The 22,734-nt window shown below is 41.3% G+C and overlaps 1 protein-coding gene across 14 annotated transcripts in view; it reads right to left on the reverse strand.

Annotated features, from left to right (window-relative positions):
- Window positions 1-22,734, reverse strand: part of IRAG1 (inositol 1,4,5-triphosphate receptor associated 1) — a 137,226-nt gene that overhangs the window by 78,219 nt on the left and 36,273 nt on the right. For 13 of the 14 annotated variants that reach the window (XM_078853204.1, XM_078853203.1, XM_078853206.1 and 10 more), the window contains 2 exons: window positions 8,846-8,948; window positions 1,236-1,424 (listed from right to left, as the gene is read on the reverse strand). In XM_078853204.1, coding sequence (XP_078709330.1) covers window positions 1,236-1,354 — 119 coding nt within the window. In that variant the 5' untranslated portion in view covers window positions 1,355-1,424; window positions 8,846-8,948. Of the gene's footprint in view, window positions 1-1,235; window positions 1,425-8,845; window positions 8,949-13,326; window positions 13,367-22,734 lie in introns of those variants that run through there. The other variant, XM_078853200.1, reaches the window with a different exon arrangement.

Consider the following 22,734-nt stretch of genomic DNA (forward strand, 5'->3'; position numbering starts at 1 on the left):
TTCAATTCTTTTTAGAGCCAAGTTATATTTTGGCCTTCACATCATTCCTTGCCAATGAGTTCCACAGGCTGAGTGGGTGTTATGTGAAGAAGTACTTCCTTATATTTGTTTTAAACTTGCTGCCTATTAATGTCAATGGGTGATCCCTGGTTTTGTGTTATGTGAAGGAGTGAATAACACTCCCCTATTCACTTTCTCCACACCACTGATGATTTTATAGACTTCTGTCATATCCTCCCTTAATCATCTCTTTTCTAAGCTAAACAGCCCCAGTCTTTTTAATTTCTCCTCTTATGGCAGCTGTTCCATACCCCTAATCATTTTTGTTGCCCTTCTCTGTACTTTTTCAAGTTCTAAAATATCTTTTTTGAGATGGGGCAACCAGAACTGCATGCAGTATTCACAGATTAATATAGTGGCATTATATTTTTGGTCTTATTATCTCTCCCTTTCCTTATTGTTCCTAACATTCTGCTATCTTTTTTGGACTACCACTGCACGCTGAACCAACGTTTTCAGAGAACTCTTCAGGATGACTCCAAGATCTCTTTCTTGAGTGGTAACAGCCAATTTAGATGCCATCATTTTGTATGTATAGTTGGGACGATTTTTTCCAATGTGCGTTACTTTGCACTCACTAACATTGAATTTCATCTGTCATATTATTGCACAGTCGCTCAGGTTACTGAGATCCCTTTGTAACGCTTCACAGTCAGCTTTGGACTTGAGTATCTGTCTTGAGTAGTTTAATATCATCTGCAAACTTTGCCACCTCACTGTTTACCCCCTTTTCCAGATAATTTACTAAGTTGAACAGCACTGGTCCCACTACAGAGATTTGGGGGACTCCGCTATTTACCTATCTATCTCCATTGTAACAACTGACCATTTATTCCTACCCTTTGTTTCCCATCTTTTAACCAGTTACTGATCCACGAGAAGACCTTCCCTCTCATCCCATGACCACCTATTTTGCCAAAGAGCCTTTGGTGAGGGACCATGTAGCTTTCTGAAAGTTCAAGTACACTATATCCACTGGATCACCTTAGTTCACATATTTGTTGACACCCTCAAAGCATTCTAATAGATTGCTGAGGCATGATTTTCCTTTATAAAAGCTATGTACAAAATCTGTATATAATTTTACAAACTTCAGAAAGTATACAAAGTGATAGGGTTCAGTCTTAGATTTGTGCAACACAGTATTAATAGAATAGATTTTTAAGTTTGCTTACTTTGACTGGAGAAGAACTGGTGAGTTGTGCTTCTGGTGTCTGTCCCTCGTCTTCAGGTAGGGTTGGCATGGTAGGTGGTGAGAGACACGATGGACTGCAATGTGGACTAAAAAGACCATGCACTGCTGGGAATGTCTGTTTCAAGTTAACCTCAAGGGATAAGCACTGAGATGCCTTGTGATCCACAGACTATAGTGTATGCCAAAAATACAAATCAAATCCATTTAAAATCTATGTTCAAACACTGGGGATCACTTTATAACAACAAACAGTAATAAAGTTTAAAATTAAAAATGATGTGTCTTCTTGCATTTTATTAACTAAAATTTCAAAGATCAAATATAACATGATAAAATATTTAAAAGAATATTTATATATTTATTCCTTATTTTGCTTCATTTTTTTTTCCAGTTTCTTAGGAGATTTTTCAGACTTTCCGCATCTGATTCGCTTGTGACTATAAACTGCCCTTTCAAAAAGCTCTCTAAAAAATGGAGAGTGTGCAATTGATACCTACAATATATCCCTGAACAAACACTGCAACCTTACTACTGCAGAATGTGATCTCAGATCTGATATGCTAAGGAGGATGAGAAAGGAAAATCCCCAAGAGGAAATGTTGCTGATTCAGGAGGTGCCACTTTTCCTCTGAGCTAGTATTGAATAGGTATGGTATGCACAGTTTGGTTAGTAAAGGGTTTTCACAAATTGGTCCCTGGAGGCTCACTCCTGCAGTTACAATTGAATCATACCTCTGCACGTTTTTTTTTTTAGTGGTTTGGGTTTAACAAACTGGAATATCCTAAGAACAAGCCTCAGCCAGCTTTCTAGCCCTCTCACACTCATCAGAGCCCCCCGTCTTACTTTAGATTACTCTAGTATTATTGGGGGAAAGAAGAAGGGAGGCTGATTTCAGGAATGGAGGTTTACTGGCTTCCAAGCTATGCAGACATTCAGTCCATGTTCACCAAACATTCAGGAGACTAGAACAAAGCTGATGAACACATTAAATCTTGAATGCCTGGCTCAGTTCAAAGAAAAGGAGTATTTGTGGCACCTTAGAGACTAACAAATTTATTTGAGCATAAGCTTTCATGAGCTACAACTCACTTCATCAGAGTGAACTGTAGCTCACGAAAGCTTATGCTCAAATAAATTTGTTAGTCTCTAAGGTGTCACAAATACTCCTTTTCTTTTTGCAGATACAGACTAACATGGCTGCTACTCTGAAACCTGGCTCAGTTCAAGTGGGTTTGAGGTTCAGTGCCACTATTTTGCACTAGGTAATGCATCAATAGCTAACACTAGCGTTAAGGGCTTTGTCCTGTCTGATCCTGTAGCCATTTTTGCAAAGCCGAAGATATTAACTCTTGTCCTGACCAAATTTCAACTCTGGAAATTATATTTGCCTACCTAAATTCTCTATGCACTTTCAACGGGAGGAAGTATTCTTCGCTTCCTGTCTTAAACTATCAGGCAGTGTTGCTGAGAACACAGGTAAACACCTACAATATTTAACCCCAAGAGTAGCTGAATTTCAGCGGTGGTTACTGTAATTCTTATGGAAATCATTTGTACAGCTTTTGGATCCATTTGGGTGACAGGGACTATATAGTAATCAAGATCATATATTACAACTTTTGCTTCAAAGAAAAGACTACCTGGTGGACTTATTAAGGCAATATAGTCATCACGGTCCAAGAACATATTTCCCGGGGACTCTTTCTTACTTGTACTTTTCAAGAGGATTTTTTCTGCTTTTAAGAATGCCGAAAAAATGTGGGACATGTATTTTTAGCAAGCTTAGAGTTTTGAGGTTTCTGTGGTAAATTACTAGCTTCCCATAGCTATTAGGTCTCTTCCAAAGAACCCAGGTAAGCCTGGGGCATCTCTTTTCCAGTGAGAGTTATGCAAAGTGAAAAAAACAATTATGCCAAATAAAGGTTGGCAGGAATTTTATGGCTCCATTTGCATAAAATCTATTAGCAACAAGGGGGAAAGAAAGCAACTGCTACTTTATTAGAAGAACAGAGTTAAAGTGCACAATCCTATCATTTTAAATTGTATTATATAGATTTGTTACTGTAATTAAAGATAGAAAAATATTAGCACTGTGTAACACTGACAGACCCCGGTGGTTCGTGGTCAGGATCGAAACTGGGACCTCTGGAGCTTAGTTCATGAGCCTCTACTGCATGAGCTAAAGCCATATGGCCCATAGGCGCCAATTTCCCCTCTTTCACGTGAGTGCTCGACCCCCGCTCTGCCCCCACTCCACCTCTTCCATGAGGCCCCACCCCTTTCCAGCCTCTTTCCACCCCTTCCCCAAAGTCCCCGCCCCAACTCCGCCCCCTCTCTGCCAATATTACAACTCCTTCCCCAAATCCCAGCCCTGCCTCTTCCCCTGAGAGTGCTACGTTTCCGCTCCTCCCCACCCACCCGGAGCGTGCTAATGCTGCCAAACAGCTGTTTGGTGGCGGCCGGGCAGGAAGCGCTGGGAGGTAGGTGGAGGAGCGGGGACATGGTGTGCTGCGGGGGCGGGAGGGGGAGAGGACGAGATGGGGCGGCGGGAGGAGAACTTGGCTCCCAGTGGGTGCAGAGCACCCACTAATTTTTCCCCGTGGGTACTCCAGCCTCAGAGCACCCATGGAGTTGGCGCCTATGATATGGCCCTTAGCTAAGGCTGTAGAGCAGACTCATTAATCTCTCTCTCTCTAACTGATCTCAGTGCCACCAGATGGGACAGAACACCACACCCAGGAGGTGTGTGGGTTACAACTGCAGTCCTGTAAGTATATATACACCTTCAATGTTTTCATTATGTACTGTCTATGCTCAGACTAAGAGCCTGGTTTAGTGGTGTGAGCACAGAACTGGGAGCCAGTAACTTCTGAATCTTGTCTCAGACATCAACTCTGAAAATTTGCTTCCAAGTTCAAACCCACAAAAACTTCCACTAATTTTGGATGCCTAAACGAGAGGTGTTAGAACTATTATCTTACTCTAGAAACTACTTCAGAGGTGCGAAGCAGCCACAACTCCAGTGGAAATCAGTGGAAGCTGTAGGTTCATGATGCCTCTAAAAAACAAACCAGACCCTTGGTGTCTCAGATTGGATACCTAAAAATTGAGGTACCTCAGATTAATGGATGCTTAAAAATGTTGTCCCCTTAACACCTCTTACTTAGCTTTTCCATCAAATAGGGGATGATAATACCCACTTCACGTGGATATTGTAAGGGTTAATTAGTTAATGTCTATAAAGCAAGTTGAAGAGGAAAAATGCTATATAACGTGAAGAATTATTTTAAGTGGTGTTCACTCTGTATTGTAGTCACAAACTAAGCACTAAAACCTTACTGCGACCCCTGGTGGTCAGTTTAGGAACATGGTTAGTAAACACATAAGAGTTTAATCTACTCAGTGGCTGGATTTTGTTAATTGCCTCACACAAAGGTCCTGCTTCAGATAGGCTTCCCTGGACAGAATGCAGGACTACAGTCACCCTACCATAAAAGCAAATAAATACTATTGCACTGAAAAGAGGTATTGGTTAGAGAGAATGCAAACTAGATTGGGTTTGACATCAGTGCATGGGTGTGTGTATATACACTTACACAGCAGTTGGACAACTTTCTACAGCTAAACCAAAACAACTCACTGAGTGAGCAAGTCAGATTTGTTGATGTATGATTTAATGATTCTATCAAATTAGCAAAGACCGATCAACTGCTTAGTTATCCTGGTTCCATTAAAGTAGGGCAGATCTGGCTTGCATACTAACTACCTTCTTATTGTTCATGTTACTATGAAACTCTAACCAACAACAGCTTGTTGGTGCATTACTGTAAGATTCTTAATTTTCTAGTTTAAACTTCAACTATAAATTAAACAAAATAGAAACAGTATCCACTAGGCAGATGGGTAATTAATATTCTCTCTTTGTTCAATTTATCTCCCGAAGTATCAGCTACCTGCTAAAATTTATGTGCTGGTAAAAATTAGAGAAACATCATGGCTTGAATTTACATTTATTGTTTTGTTAGCTCTCAGTATCACTAATAGGAGGCACAAGAGAGAAGAAATGAGGAACAAACACGTATGTGTATTATTTAATGTCCTCTTAACACACACTAACTAAATCACAGAACAAGGTGGATATCAGAGGCAGAACTCACTGCTCAGTTTACCATGAAGGCAAATGTTAACTATATTCATTTTCTGGCTGGTGAACAGCAGATACATTATGTCTGTGTGCACTGAGAAGAATAATCACCACCTACAGTTCTCGGTCAGTAAAGGATAGAGTAGCCTACCAATCCTGAACAGGTTCAACACTTGAACCCTATTATTTTCTCCCAACTCTGAATCACTGCATCATTCCTAGTCTTGACGGATTAGCTTTTTATTGGTACGTCAATAAACATGGATTTCATTACACACACACACACACACACACTATGGATTATAATCCAAATTTACAGATAAGCAAAGTAAGAAAAATGCTGCTTCGGTACTTATTAGAGTTTGATGTAAGGCTATTTATTTTATATATTTTGACATAGGATATTGACAATTTGGATTTTTAACAACTGTAAGTTTTAACTTTTTGAATCTCAATGTCTACTAACATTAAATAACTTATCTGAGTGTCTCTGCTTAATTTTCCACAACTGTGAAAGTTTAAATTGATAAAAATAGAAAAAAAATGCTAAAAAATAAATATTGGTATTATCAGTCAAAAATGGTAATAAATATAGAATTCTACAAAGTCTACTCAATCTTTACTCTTCAGTGGGAGATTGTTTTGTCTGGAGGAAGACGAGGCACAGATAATTTAATATTCAATGCCTTTTACATGAACTGTTAATTGTAAACTGTCTTTTACTAACATAAAAAGTTTTGATCTAACTGTTTCATGAAAGAACAGGAAGAATTTGTCTAGCAAAAGTTTGATTTTCCCAGGCTGACTTTTAAAACTGTTGCCATGCTTGCTTTGGTGAATTACACTAGTGACACTGGTCACAGGAGTCATAGCAGCAGCTACAAAAGTGCCATGACTCTGCTGGTGTGCTTTAATGTAGTGCTCTTTGAAACAGTGCTAGGTTAAAGCACACTACAGAACCTTTAGTGCACATGGACCAATTAGTGCACAACATGTTAGTGTCCTTTAGAAGTCACTAAAGGGTGTTACTCTATAATGTAAACAAACCCTTACTTTTCATCTCCGGAGACATAGGATCGAACAAAATGCTGCGATCTGAGCAACCTCTGAACTTGGTGAAAATTTGGATCCAAAACAGCTTTAGAGCTTGAGCACATTACTCCATAAAAGATGGATTCAGTCCTTTCTCAGGTCACAAAGGAAAATGAATTTGGTTGTTTTACCTAATTCTCAGTAGACATAGAAACATATAATTTGGCACATCATATAATTTGGCATAGCTGACAGACAAGTACTCAAGAGAACCCTGGGGCTGAAATATCAGGAATTATTTCAGGCCAGGACAGAGTCATGCCTGCTACACTGCTAGATGTGAAATCTTTCATACTGCCAGCTACCTACTTAGCCTAATATGTCTTACTTTGATGAGCACCAAATTCAAATAAAAAAAAAAAAGACAACAATGCACAGTTTTAACACCTCAAGGTTCAGTCACTTATTTTGATTAAAAACAACACCACCACCCACCCACTCTTGCATATAATGCAGAGGGACAGATTCTGTTCTGTGCCTCTCAGAAAGTACAGCCTAGGGGGCTGGTGGGATACAGGTTAATTTAAGCCACCATGGCAGTGCCTGGATCCTGGGTGGCTGGGGCCTGGAGCAGCCTCTGGCATAAAATTAGAGCCTTACTCAGGCTGCTGATGGGCTACTTTGGAGCCAGGAGCACCCAAGAATCTCTGTATTGCTGAGCACTAAGAAAACTCCCTCTCCTGACCCTGTCACATCTCCTTTGGTGCCCAACCCCATCTCTAGAAAACACTCTCCCTTGGCTAACTGAGGTGCTTTTGTGTCTCCTATACACTTCCACAGTGTCTTAGAGGGCCTAGGATTTTTGCAAAATATGAGCATATACTTTCTTTCCTAATAAAGACACATGCATTAGCATTCCAGTTTTTTATTTAGACACTTTAAACTGTAAAACGTACGGGGTCAGATTCTCTGGTACACTAAGGCAGAGGTATTACATAAGCAACAAACTGGCCTTAAACTCACTGGGAATAACCAGTGGAGAATTTACCCTGACACTTCCTGCAGTCTCCCTTCCCTTGGGTGTAAGGGGTAAAAAGAGGCATGCTGGGTCACGGGTGGGAAGGAGAGGAGAGGAGTGGCTCCTTCACACCCGATCATTCACAGGAGTGACCTTACATCACTGGCATCAATTGGGGTTGCTCCTGTGGCCCCATAAGCAGAGCTCAGATGGAGTGGAATCTCAAGTGTCAAAGGACAGACAATCACTAACAATGCACTATAGCAAGAATGGTAGGATCTGATCTGCCCTCCCACAGAAAACCTGTAGTAGGGAAAATAATTCACTAGAAACTCTTCAGAGTTCACCACCATTCCCCTGTGAAGGTGAAGTGACTTATTTTGGGATATTGGGAGACAGGATGCAGCCTTAAAACCACCAGGGCTCAGAACCTCCACGTGGAAACCAGGTTACAGTCCCAGGGTTGTAGTGTAGAGTGCCAGATGCTCCCTGGTCTGACATGAGCCAGCTGGTTACCTTTTGATTCATGCTGCCATTAAGCTGCTGGCTTTACCTCTCTAAGTTAAATATTAGAAACCTCTTTAAAAAAACATACAACAAAATAAGCTTTCAAGGGATGCTTTGGAAAAACCATCACTGGAGATATCCAATGCTGGACAAGGCAGCCATCAATGGTTTAGGAATAACAAAATTAGTCCTGCCATGTTTCATAAGGATGCACTATGAGCATGATCAAATGTCCATTCAAGTCAGTGGAAGTATGTTCATCAACAGGCATTGGATCAGGCTCTGTATGACCTTCTTCCATCCCAAAGGATTCTATCATTATGTTACTGTTGCTATTTTTATTAAATCAAATGATCCACAATACCATTTCGAAACCAAACCATGGAGTAACAGCAACAGCTTCGAAATCATCAGTTACAAATAAAAATCTCTAAAAATTATTTTTTAACTCAATGCCACAAGTGAAGTGGAAAAGGATGGACGAGTAGAACATAGGTTCAGTTAAACCACTTTGTGGACTATAAGATAAAAGATTTAGTTGTTTTAAACAAGGCAAACACCAGATTCTACTTATTCTCACACTGAGTGACATGCAGTATAAATAAGTTTTGTTTAGTTCTTGTCTGTTGTTGTACACCCTCTGCTTAAAATAGATAGGTAAAAATGGATTTCCTTAGGGTTCAAATTTGTTGTCAGATATAGATCAGTGGATACAGGGAACTTTCTTCTATCACTGGGTAACTTAGAACACAGTCTCCAGGAAATGATGATATAAAAGCTGTATTCCATAAAAGGAAAAAGTATTCAGAAATGTTTGGCTTTTGATCTGTTCCCTCTGCAACCCATTTCACCACAGTAGAGAAAGCAGAGTATAATCAGTAAACTTACCCTCTCTGTCTGAGTCACAGCTGAAAACTGTGTTAGCAAGGGTTTAGAATAAAGATGCTTTACTCCATCTCCACTGCTAGTCTGACAGCTGACCTCAAATGCTCTGTCAAATCACAGCAAATACATAAGAAAAAGAGCAAAAATATAAACACAGAGTTTAGAAATTGTTTTCTTAAGATTCCTTGGTTCATATACTGCCCCCAATCAAGGCAAGCAACTCCCATTGGCAGTAGTGGGAGTTCCATGTTCTCATCAAGGATAGTATCTTGGCTTCTGAATGAAATATTTTTGAATTGCTCCTTGTGGGCTCAGTTTTCCATTGCCCTGCACTTGTGCAGTCATTTGCACCACTGCAAAGTGAATGACAGGTGAGTGTAAATTGCTACCAAATCAGAAAAGGAACATTTTACATTCACTTCACACTTGTGTAAAAGAACAAACAGGGTGCAGTGCATTTGTGAATCAAATCCTCTGACCTTAAACTTCTTAACACTGAGGGTATGTCTGCACTGCAATAAAACATTTGTGGCTGGCCCATGTCAGCTGACCTGGGCTCACACTGCAGGGCTATAAAATTGCAGTGTAGACATTCATGTTTGGGAGCCCAAGCCCAAATCAGCTGACATGGGCCACCCATGAATGTTTTGTTGCAATGTAGACATTCCCGCAGTGTTAAGAAGTTTAAGGTCAGAGGATTTGATTCACACGGCACGCTGTGTGTTCTTTTACATAAGTGTGAAGTGAATGTAAAATGCTCCTGAATGTCTATACTGCAATTTAATAGCCCTGCAGTCCGAGCCCTGCAAGCCTAAGTCAGCAGCCATAGGCGAGCCATAGGTGTTTTATTGCCGTGTAGACCCACCCCTAAGACAGGTTATAGCTCTATTTCATTCAGTGAAAATTAATGCAAGACAGAAATACAATTTTCCTGCCAATTTATTTGTACTGCATGATATGCCTTTCAGTCACAAAACACTATTAATAATAGTAATTACTCCACTAAGAAAAAGTGCAATTTGTTAACATTTGCTAGCAATTTAAATCTGTAGATATAGATATATAGAAAGAGGTCATGGACATTGATAGAAGGTGCTTCTTTACGGCACGTAATTTTTTAAAAGTCATAAAGTTGATTTTTCACTTGAAATAGTGATTAAATTTGTAAATTATTCTAAAACTGCTTTAGCCATCATTTATCTGCACAGATAATTAACAACTCCATAGATATTGTATAATACCAATGTATTCTGCGATAACGTTTACTGAACCAAATTCTGCCCCCATTAATATCCATTCAACTCCACTGGGTAGGACCAAGACTTTTTTAGGCAGTTACAGGGTTGTCCCTCCCGATGAGATATTGAACAATACTTTTCTAGGTTGTGCAGATTGTGTGCAGCTAGAATGTTAATGTAAGGTTTATTCCCTCTCACATACGGGATTTGATCCTGCAAAGTCTGAGAGCACTCCCATTGGCTTAAATGGGAGTTGAGGGCACCCATTACCTTGCAGGATTGAGCCCCGTATGCAGATAAAATTCAAATAATTGTGCCATGATAATATTTAACATGAATAATTTCTACATACATTGACTTTTAATTTATTCATCCTTTTTTATTCTTGTATGTCCTTATCCCTTACAAATACAGGGAGGTAAAAATTTAAAAAGAACCCAAAAAAGGAGACTGACCAAACAATAGCATGCATATCACAAAAAAGAAGGCCCCTAGCCTCTACAGATCTTCCAATCACCATATAATCTCATGGCTATAAAATCTTTCTTAAAATCATAAGGATTGCATACAGTTACCTGTCCCCCGTGTCTCACTTTACATAAACTTACCAGAGGAAATGACTCTTTTCCACTTTGTAGTTTCCTCATGGCCCAAGAATATCTAAAAAGCTTTGTTATCCAGCAGGTGGGGGGTGGGGGAACAAGGGGTGCCGGTAAGTCAAAAATTCCAGTTAACTAAGAGTGAATGGGTTTGGTTGCAGGGGGGATCAGGGCATGGGTTCTGAGAGGGAGTTTGGGTGTGGTAGGGGGCTTGGGGCAGGGGGTTGGAGTACGGGAGGGATTTCAGGGTGGCGGATCCAGGTGGCGCGTGCCTCGGGTGGCTCCTCGCAAGCAGTGACATGTCCCTGCTGCTTCTAGGTGGAGGCATGGCTTGGCGGCTCTGTGCGCTGCCTCTGCCCGCAGGTGCTGCCCCAGCAACTCCCATTGGCCATGGTTCCTAGCCAATGGGAGCTGTGGAGCCAGTGCTCGGGGCGGCGGCAGCACATGGAGCCCCCGTGGCTGTTCCTCTGCTTAGGAGCAGCAAGGACATGTCGCCGCTTCTGGGGAGCCAGGTAGGGAGCCTGCTGGCCCCACACCAACTGGACTATAAACCCAACTTTCAATAAAGATCAGAAATGCCGGTTTATAGAGTTTTCCGGGTTGGTAAAGTGCTGGATAACACAACTTTTACTGTACTATTTAATAAAATCAGCTTGTAAGCATCTGTTTTAGAACTAAACTGAAAAGGTTCAACTCTGTGCAGGTACAGAGAGGCCCACAGCTGGAATAGTTATTTTGTTCATCATACTGTGTACAAATTAGAATATGCCACCATCTTGTTATTGAACAAAGAAGAAATAACTTAATTAGGTAGGCAGCAAAGTATTCTGATTCTCCAAAGCATCTAAAAGTATCATTCTTTGGAGGTTGTATTTTCAAAAATGAGGTAAGGGTGGCTTGCACTAGTCTGAAGAATTTGTAGATATGGTGGATTGTTTGGAGAGTAATATTAGAGGCATTAGTGCTTAAAAAATTAGTCCTGGTGAAAAGTGATACATTCAATGTGATAGAAAATGGATTTCTTCATTTTTCTACTAAGTAAATACAGCAAAGGACAGTGAGAGTTTAATGTTCCCAAAATGCTTCTCCAATGTACCTCCACTTTGGTCTGCAGGGAATACCTCTAGTTACCATGACCCTCAGCCCTGGTCTACACTAAGAGTTTAGGTCGAATTTAGCAGCGTTAGATCTGTTTAACCCTGCACCCGTCCACACAACAAAGCCATTTTCATTGACTTAATTGGCTCTTAAAATCTATTTCTGTACTCCTCCCCGACGAGGGAATTAGCGCTGAAATCGACATCGCCGGGTCTAATTTGGGTTAGTGTGGACGCAATTCGACTGTAATGGCCTCTGGGAGCTATCCCACAGTGCTCCATTATGACCGCTCTGGACAGCACTCTGAACTCGGATGCACTGGCCAGGTAGACAGGAAAAGCACCGCGAACTTTTGAATTTCATTTCCTGTTTGGCCAGTGTGGCAAGCTGATCAGCACAGGTGACCGTGCAGATCTCAACAGCAGAGGTGACCATGGAGTCCCAGAATCGCAAAAGAGCTCCAGCATGGACCGAACGGGAGGTACTGGATCTGATCACTGTATGTGGAGATGAATCCGTGCTATCAGAACTCCGTTCCAAAATACAAAATGCCAAAATATTTGAAAAAATCTCCAAGGGCATGAAGGACAGAGGCTATCACAGGGACCCACAGCAGTCTGCTGAAATTGCCAACAACGGCACAAATTAGAACCAAATGCAGTGGTTTTTTTGTAGTATGTATAGCTGTAAAGTAGCAACTAGATTAGCAGCTAGGCACTTGGCCATTTAGGCTGGGATTTTCATAGGTGCCTAAGGGAGTTAGGCACTCAACCTCCCATTGAATTTCAGTAACACAAACTTATTCTGCAACAATATTTTAGGGCCCAAATTCAAGGAGAGTTAGGTTTGTACTGCTTTAGGCACCTATGAAAATCCCAAGTTTAATATTTGCTCTTACCTAATGTTCTATATTGATTCTACTACACAAACAAAATAGTTTTAATATAGACCCATCATACAGGATTATGGCTGATTAATGAATAGCAATCACACCTACAGAATAGGTTTCAGAGTAGCAGCTGTGTTAGTCTGTATTCGCAAAAAGAAATGGAGTACTAGTGGCACCTTAGAGACTAACCAATTTATTTGAGCATAAGCTTTCGTGAGCCACTAGTACCCCTTTTCTTCCTGCAGAATAGGAATTCTCCATAAAAAATTGTCAGCCAGGTTCCATTCTGTTTTAACACTAGTTTATCAGAAGAAAACTGAACATTGCCACTTCTGCTTAAGTATCAAACATTAAAATTTAGGTTTGTTCATTCAAGTAGCACTAAATCAGTTTGGAACCTGGCCTGTAGTCTCTTGTATTAGGAACCCATTTTGCTGCCACTAACAGGAGACTCAACTGGCAAATGCAGTTAATATATATTTTAAGAAGAATTAGTAATAGTGAGGAATATTCTTAAAATTCTAGAACAATGTGCTCAGGAAAATGGATGCAGTTTTCTTTTAAGGGAGGAATCTCTAGGTCCATTTACAAAAATGGATCTGGAAGAATTCAGGGCCCCTTTGCTTTGGGTAGTAAGGAGTTAATATTGCATGACTTTACCTTTTATGAATGAGTCACAAGTCCTGGAACCAGTTTTCCATTTCCAATTTTTGTGTTTTATTTAGCTAGACAAAGAATTTGAAAAAGATTAGGCTACTATTAATGTCACTGGCATATCCCTCTACTAATAACTATAGGAACTGTGTGTATGATTTTGCATAAATCATCTTTAATAGCAGTCTGCTACATTTCTATTAATTCTGCCTATTCTTTTTGACTCATCAGTTCATGACAAAGATCCAGTGAGATACTTTATCATTAAGCATGGACATTTCCAAACACTGGACCAAATTCAGGTCCTTACTCAGGGTCTGATCATATCCTTGTGTGTGAAAACTGGCCCAGAGGGAGTTATGAGAGGGGAAATGTTTGCAAGGTTCTTCTTGCAGAGATTTCTCCTTAATCATTCCATTGTGGGAAATCAGGGTCCTGTTCCCTGCTCACCATGGGCCCAACAACAAATCCAGTAGATTCTAGGTGATCAGAGGGAGATTGGTGCCTCCATGACGAATCTGGGTCCCCTGTGGCTGCCTCCATCTGCCCCTATTCACAAGACTGCTAAACTAGCAGCTGTCCCGAGGATCACCCTTAAGAAGGGATACCCACAGTAGACGAGTGCTATGGAACTAATATAGCAACAAGTGCCCCTCGGCAAAACAGGAGACAACATTTGCACCCTCCCACTCCGGCAAACCCAGTCTGCCTTTCTCTCTCATTGCCCTCCAAGTACCTGTACAGATCGCTCAACCTAACAGAGAGTCCAAGGAAAGGGAAGGTGGAGGGATGTTAACCAGGGAGCCAAGTGAGAAGAGGGTGAATATGCAGAAGAAGGAGATCAATGTATAGATTTTGGGGGCACAACAAAACTCTCAATTATTACTTAGACGTTACTCAAGCAAACTCATATTAGCTTCAGTAGAAGTTTGCCGAAGAACAGACTGAGTCAAAACTGACTAAAGACCTCAAGATTTGGGCCACTCTAGATGAACTACCTCATAAAGAATTGTATTTTCTCTTTTACAGCCACAATACAATAGACTTGTGCACATGTGAACAAACATATGCATGCGAGTACTTCCACTGCAGGATTAGGACCTTAGATTGCTACTATGCCATAGCCTCATAGGTTGTGCTGTAGGGAAGCTCTTTCAGATATTCACGCAGAATTTTTCTCCTCTTAAGTTCAACCTATCCTAGTCATACATCATCAGTTCTCCCTGTTTCATGTGTTACACCATTTTAATAGCTGTAGATGTTATGTGCTTCTATGCTCTTTTATCCTTGCCACATGACCATTAATTCATTTATGCTTATCTCACCTTTTCTCATAGATAGATATTAAGGTCACCATTAAGGGACCATTATGATCATCTAATCTGACCTCCTGCACAATGCAGGCCACAGAATCTCACCCACCCACTCCTGCGATAAACCTCTCACCTATGTCTGAGCTATTGAAGTCCTCAAATCATGGTTTAAAGACTTCAAGGTGCAGAGAATCCTCCAGCAAGTGACCCGTGCCCCATGCTACAGAGGAAGGTGAAAAACCTCCAGGGCCTCTTCCAATCTGCCCTGGAGGAAAATTCCTTCCCGACCCCAAATATGGCGATCAGCTGAACCCTAAGCATATGGGCAAGATTCACCAGCCAGATACCCAGGAAAGAATTCTCTGTAGTAACTCAGATCCCACTCCATCTAACATCCCATCACAGGCCATTGGGCCTATTTACCATGAATATTTAAAGATCAATTAATTGCCAAAATCATATTATCCCATCATACTATCTCCTCCATAAGCTTATCAAGTTTAATCTTGAAGCCAGATAGGTCTTTTGCCCGCACTGCTTCCCTTGGAAGGCTATTCCAAAACTTCACTCCTCTGATGGTTAGAAACCTTCATCTAATTACAAGTCTAAACTTCCCGATGACCAGTTTATATCCATTTGTTCTTGTGTCCACATTGGTACTGAGCTTAAATAATTCCTCTCCCTCTCTGGTATTTATCCCTCTGATATATTTAGAGAGAGCAATTATATCTCCCCTCAACCTTCTTTTGGTTAGGCTAAACAAGCCAAGCTCCTTGAGTCTCCTTTCATAAGCCAGGTTTTCCATTCCTCGGATCATCCTAGTAGCCCTTCTCTGTATCTGTTCCAGTTTGAATTCATCCTTCTTAAACATGGGAGACCAGAACTGCACACAGTATTCCAGGTGAGGTCTCACCAGTGCCTTGTGTAACAGTACTACCACCTCCTTATCTCTACTGGAAATACCTCGCCTAATGCATCCCAAGACCACAATAGCTTTTTTCATGGCCACATCACATTGGCAGCTCATAGTAATCCTGTGATCAAACAATACTCCAAGGTCCTTCTCCTCCTCCGTTACTTCTAATTGATGTGTCCCCAGCTTATAACTAAAATTCTTGTTATTAATCCCTAAATGCATGACCTTACACTTCTCACTATTAAATTTCATCCTATTACTATTACTCCAGTTTACAAGGTCATCAAAATCTTCCTGTATGATATCCCGGTCTCTCTCTAAATTGGCAATACCTCCCAGCTTTGTATCATCCGCAAACTTTATTAGCGCACTCCCACTATTTGTGCCGAGGTCAGTAATAAAAAAATTAAATAAGATTGGTCCCAAAACCGATCCCTGAGGAACTCCACTGGTAACCTCCCTCCAGCCTGACAGTTCATCTTTCAGTAGGACCTGCTGTAGTCTCCCTGTTAACCAATTCCTTATCCACCTTTCAATTTTCATATTGATTCCCATCTTTTCCAATTTAACTAATAATTCCCCATGTGGCAGAGTATCAAATGCCTTAACTGAAATTTAGGTAAATTAGATCCACTGCGTTTCCTTTGTCTAAAAAATCAATTACTTTCTTAAAGAAGGAGATCAGGTTGGTTTGGCATGATCTACCTTTTGTAAAACCATGTTATATTTTGTCCCATTTACCATTGACCTCAATGTCCTTAACTACTTTCTCCTTCAAAATTTTTTCCAAGACCTTGCATACTACAGATGTCAAACTAACAGGCCTATAGTTACCTGGATCACTTTTTTTTCCTTTCTTAAAAATAGGAACTATGTTAGCAATTCTCCAATTATATGGTACAACCCCTGAGTTTACAGATTCATTAAAAATTCTTGCTAATGGGCTTGCAATTTCATGTGCCAATTCCTTTAATATTCTTGGATGAAGATTATGTGGCCCCCCCCCGATTTAGTCCCATTAAGCTGTTCGAGTTTCGCTTCTACCTCAGATCCTCAGATATGGTAATATCTACCTCTATATCCTCATTCCCATTTGTCATGCTACCATTATCCCTAAGATGCTCATTAGCCTTATTAAATACTGAGGCAAAGTATTTGTTTAGATATTGGGCCATGCCTAGATTATCCTTGACCTCCACTCCATCCTCAGTGTTTAGTGGTCCCACTTCTTCTTCCTTTGTTTTCTTCTTATTCATATGGCTATAGGATCTTTTACTATTGGTTTTAATTCCCTTTGCAAGGTCCAACTCTACTTGACTTTTAGCCTGTCTCACTTTATCCCTACATGTTCTGACCTCAATAAGGTAGCTTTCCTTGCTGATCCCTCCCATCTTCCACTCCCTGTATGCTTTCTGCTTTTTCTTAATCACCTCTCTGAGATGCTTGATCATCCAGCTTGGTCTCCAAGTCCTGCTTATGAATTCTTTCCCCTTTCTTGGGATGCAGGTTTCCGATAGCTTCTGCAGCTTTGACTTAAAGTAATCCCAGGCCCCCTCTGCCTTTAGATCCATAAATTCTTCAGTCCAATCCACTTCCCTAACTAATTTCCTTAATTTTTGAAAGTCAGCCCTTTTGAAATCAAAAACCCTAGTCACAGATTTATTTTTGTTTGTCCTTCCGTTCAGTTTGAACTGAATTAGCTCATGATCACTTGAACCAAGATTGACCCCCTACAATCATTTCTTCTATGAGGTTCTCACTACTCACCAAAACCAAATCTAAAATGGCAAACCCTCTAGTCGGTTCACCAACTATTTGATGAAGGAATCCATCAGCTATCGCATCTAGGAAAATCTGAGCCCTATTAATATTACTAGCACTCTTCCTCCAGTCTATATCTGGGAAGTTAAAATCTCCCAAGATCACACAGTTTCCATTAGTATTTACTTCATTAAAAACATTAAAGAATATCCATATCTATCCATATCTAAATTAGATCCCGGCAGTTTATAGCCCAAGGACTCTCACAGGAGAGGCTCTAGTAGTTTTCTTCCCCAATGTGATTTTTGCCCAGACGGACTCTGTCTTATCCATTCCATCGCTTCTTATTTCTTTACATTCTACCTGATCATTGATATACAATGCTACTCCACCACCTTTACCTTTATTTCTGTCTTTCCTAAACAGCACATACCCTTCAATACCCGTAGTCCAGTCATGACTACTATTCCGCCATATTTCTGTTATCCCTAGAATATCTGGTTTCACTTCCTGCACCAGTAGCTCTAGTTCCTCCATTTTGTTACCTAGGCTCCTCGCATTGGTGTACAAACATCTTAATTTTTGCTGTATGACCTCACTCACATTCTGTACCCGATTAGGCACGCTCATTCTACAGCCCGTATGACCTATTAGACTGGTATCTACACTGCCCTTCCTCCTTATGTCCATTCTCCTACCCACGGCTGTATCCTCTCTTACTTCATTTTCTTTCCTCTCAATGCTAAAATCGGGCGTGGAGATTACCTGGACATCTCCCAACCATCTCCCCCAAATTCCTAGTTTAAAGCTCTCTTAATCAGTTGTGCCAGCCTCCATCCTAAAAGTCTATTTCCTTCCCTGTTCAGATGAAGTCCATCCCGAGAGAACTGTCCTCTGTCCATGAATGCCTCCCTTTTATTGCAGGGGTGGGCAAACTATGGCTCCGGGGTCGCATCGGGCCCTTCAAACATTTTAATCCGGCCCTCAAGCTCCTGCTGGGAAGTGGGGTTGGGGGCTTGCTCCGCATGGCTCCTGGAAGCAGCGGCATGTTCCATCTCCAGCTCCTATGCATAGGGGATGTCGGGGGCTCCACGTGCTGCCCCCGCCTCAAGTGCTGCCCCTGCAGCTCCCATTGGCCAGCAAATGGGGCCAATGGGAGCTGCAGGGGCGGCACCTGTGGACGGGGCAGTGCGCAGAGCTGCCTGGCAGCACCTCTGCATAGGAGGCAGAGGAGGGGACATGCCGCTGCTTCCAGGAGCTGCTTGAGGTAAGTGCCATCTGGAGCCTGCACCCTGACCCCCTCCCGTGCCCCAACACTTCGCCACAGCCCTCCCACTCTCTGAACCTCTCGGTCCCACCCTCCTGCACACCAGAGCCCGCACTACAGCCAGAGCCCTCTCCCTGCACCCCAACCCCCTGCCCCAGCCCGGAGCCCCCTCCCACACCCTGAACTCCTCATTTCTGGCCCCACCCCAGAGCCCGCATCCCCAGCCAGAGCCCTCACACCCCCCTCACCCAACCCCCAATTTTGTGAGCACCTGTGGCCCCTCAGGCCAAAAAGTTTGCCCACCCCTGTTTTATTGCCATTATCTTTTCCCCGCAAACTTTAATTGATTTTGTGTACTCTTCTTTGATCTTTTAGTCATTCTAGTTCTAAGAAACAGATCTTGGACAAACAGTGTCATCAAGTGCCACTTAGGAGGGTGGCTTGGGAGGAATCTAGATCTAGGGGTGATCATAAGTAAGGCTATGTTTACCACCCCAAGTAAGTGCACCCGCCACACCCCAGCCCCTAACCCCCACCCACACACCCAAAATTCTGCTGCTGGCTCAGGGGCTGCCCTTTTATTGGACCAGCTTCTGTTGGTGATCTGTGGAGCTCGAAAGCTTGTTTCTTTCACCAACCGAAGTTGGTCCAATAACAGCTATTACCTCACCCACCTTGTCTCTCTAATATTCCAGGACCAACACAGCTACAACACTGCAAACATATTTTGTATAGAAACTGGCTAATTTATGTAGGAGGGCAGCATCAGTCTTTGCTCCTGGGACATATAGGGAATAATCACAAAATGAAGAATGAAAAACATTCTTAATGCTCTCAAAAATGAGATACTATGAACTGATTTCTTCCAGGTTACACATCTGTCTGGTAAGGATGACCCTGCGTTGGGAAAAAACCCAGAGAGTTGTATTGTACTGGATGTCCATATAAGAATGGTAAATATTAATTCAAAGACAATTAAGACAAACTATTCAGTATTATATATGATGATGTATGATTCAGTATGAATTATGATGGAGGAAACAAATGGATAGAGAATTGCTTGTGAAAATTCATATACTCACCTACCTGTTATGAAAATGATTTCTATGTTTGCCCAATAGTTAGGTTCACTACTATTTCCCCAAAGTGAGCTGATAATAGATGTCACTTTCAAATGTCATGGACAAACTCCTCTTAGCATCAACACGATTGCGTTCTAAGGCAAAGGATTTCGACACCGCTATCAAACAAACAACACACATATTGAAGCTATGTCTGCACCACAAACTAGGGGTGTGACTTTCCTGCTTGTGTACACACATTTGTGCTGTCAACATGCTAGCATGAGTATAAACAGCAGCGTAGTTATGATAGCACGGGGAGTGGCATCAGAGGCATTGCCCAGCTGTGCCAAATACAAACCTACCTAAAACCAACAGGTATGTACTCAGCATGGCTAAGCCATGCCTCTGCTACCTCCACCCGTGCTACTAATTTTCCTAGCAAAGGGAAAAGAACAATTTGACATTTCCTTTGGGAAAAATATCCCATGTCCTCTGATGTCAATTCATTCCATTTTTGGGAATCATTTAAAGTTATGCTACATGGAGCTATAATTTCAAACACATTATATAAAAAAAATCGCATAAGCATCAGTGCAGCTGGAAAACAAATTATATAATTTGGAAAAAATATTAGCAAAGACCTAATTTGGCAACATTAAATAAGTTTAAGGCAACTAGGGCAGAACACAATTGGTTAGTGACCCAATAAGCTAAACACAGCTTGTTCTTATTCAAGCAAAAAGTCTACCAAATGAAGAAATAAATGGAACAAAATTTCTATCATTATTTTAAAAAGAGTGATCACAAAGAACACATTCTCTTGATTAAAACCAACATAAACAAGTTACTTAGGGATCCTAAGAGGTATTTGCAGTCCCTTAGGCAGACACAAATTACATTAAACTCTCCAGCTCATCTAAGCAAGTGGCAAATGTAGCTAGTTAAATTTTGCATTGCCAGAGTGATAAAAACAGAGAAATGATTAGTAATATGCAAAGAGGTTACTCTCATGGCTCAGATAGGTTTTGTTCTGGATTTTAGAAAGCCTTTTTCAGCAAACAAGATCAACAACTTCATGACCTAATTGGCAGTTCAAAGTGAGGTCCCACTCTGAAAAGTGACTACATAAAAAGAGCACCCTTATTCAGCAGATCTGATCTCTGAGGATATTCAGAGTCTGATCTGCTTGCTTTAGCTATGAATTTTTTTTTACTGCTTATTACTTTTGTTAGCATGGCATAATCAACATAGGGAAAGAGGAGAGAATTGGTTGCTTTTCCTGTTTATGAATCCAGGTGATATCTTAAAGCGTTGCTTTACACTAAAAACGGAATCTTCTTAAGCAATCCACTCGCTGTGAGGATTCGGATTCCAATGTGTTATTTTACTGAAAAGTTAAAACTAATTTTTACTCTTGTTGATGATGGTATTGGCTCTGCAGTTCTACATTCCAACTGGAACATCTGTATGGTTGCATGAGTCAGAAAAACTACAACTTCACTTCCAGGTTGAGTTTGCAAGGTTATCAATTTGAGGGAAAAATCACACCATCTTTTTATTTGTGACCATCTGATCCAGAAGTCACAAACAATAAACATGAAACCCCATGGTGCCATATTTCAGAGTCTCAGAGCACAAAAACATTGCAAGCAGATATCGACATTACTTTGCCATACACATTTCTGGCTTTAGAAACAGTCAACCTGTCATCACCTCTTTTTTTGTATTATGATGGCAGGATGAAGGACTCTCACTGTCCCCACTGTTATTCCAAAAGGGTCTTTACAAAGGCACTGATCCATGGCAGGATTGGTGCCTAAAGCACTGCTCCTGCTCCCATTAAAGTCAACTACAGAACTCCCATTCATTTCAATGAGATAAAAGGTTTTGCAAAGCATATTTTCCAGTTAGTCTTTTGCTTGCACTGCACAGCTACCCAACTGTTTCACCTGAAATTCATTAATCCTAGCTGTTGACAGCAAGACTCTCAAAAGCATTAGTAATAATATGCTGTGAAGTATCTTTTGGTTCAATCTCACCTAGTTTCATTTTAATATTGGAAAGAAAGGGTTCTTATATTAAAACGCTGCCCTTATTTTTTTCCCTAATCAAAAATTTTGTCTGAAAGGGTCTATTGTGAGTAGGCAGCTCCTCCACTATTTACTGACTAGACCCTTTCATGCTGCACCCCACATCTTTACACCATTATTTCCAGTGGGTGAAACATTTTTTTTTAAACCATTTGATTCAGAGAGACTATTTCAAGTGCGCTGAAGAAACCTGCTTGGGGCCTCAGTCAAAGAGGACAGAGTGAGGCCATAATAGGAAGTCATGCGGTTCTTTGTAGTTCATCCCTTTGAAATAATTGGAGACAACTATTTTACTGGGATTTAAAAACAAAAGATCCTCTCTGCCATCTATGGGCAGGAAGGCCATCCTATTTCTTCTGTCTCTTGCCAAGAAATTCAATAGGAATCTCACTGGTCAAGATAGCAATGATTTGGCTGCCTCTCAAAAGAGCTTATGTATTAGCTGAGATTGTGATGAACGCTTCAGAGCTGGATTTATATTTAAAAGGATTTTGCTTAACTGAGGCAATGATGCAATTCCAAAGTAAGCCACTAAAGGGTATTTGATTTAAAACACAGGGTCCAAAACTGTGCTACTCCCCCCAGGGTAAACTAAATAAAATCAATCATCCCAATTCAATACACCATCTATAGTTGTTATCAGTGGTGAGCTGGAGCCAGTTCACACCGATTCACTAGAACCAGTTGTTAAATTTAGAAGCCCTTTTAGAACCGGTTGTTCCACGAGGGACAACCAGTTCTAAAAGGGCTTCTAAATTTAACTAGCCAAAAGTGGCGTCTTAGGCACTTACTCCATGGGTGCTCCAGGGTTGGAGCACCCAAGGGGAAAATTTGGTGGGTGCAGAACACCCACTGGCAGCTCCCCAGCCCCAGCTCCGCTCCACCGCCTCTACTCCACCTCCTCCCCTGAATGCGCCGCTCTGCTTCTCCATCCCCCCAGGCTTCCCGTGAATCAGCTGTTCGTGCGGGAAGCTGGGACAGGCTGAGAAGCAGGCCGTGGCTT

This window comes from Lepidochelys kempii, chromosome 6, assembly GCF_965140285.1.
Source record: "Lepidochelys kempii isolate rLepKem1 chromosome 6, rLepKem1.hap1, whole genome shotgun sequence".
Classification (NCBI taxonomy): Eukaryota; Metazoa; Chordata; order Testudines; family Cheloniidae; genus Lepidochelys; species Lepidochelys kempii.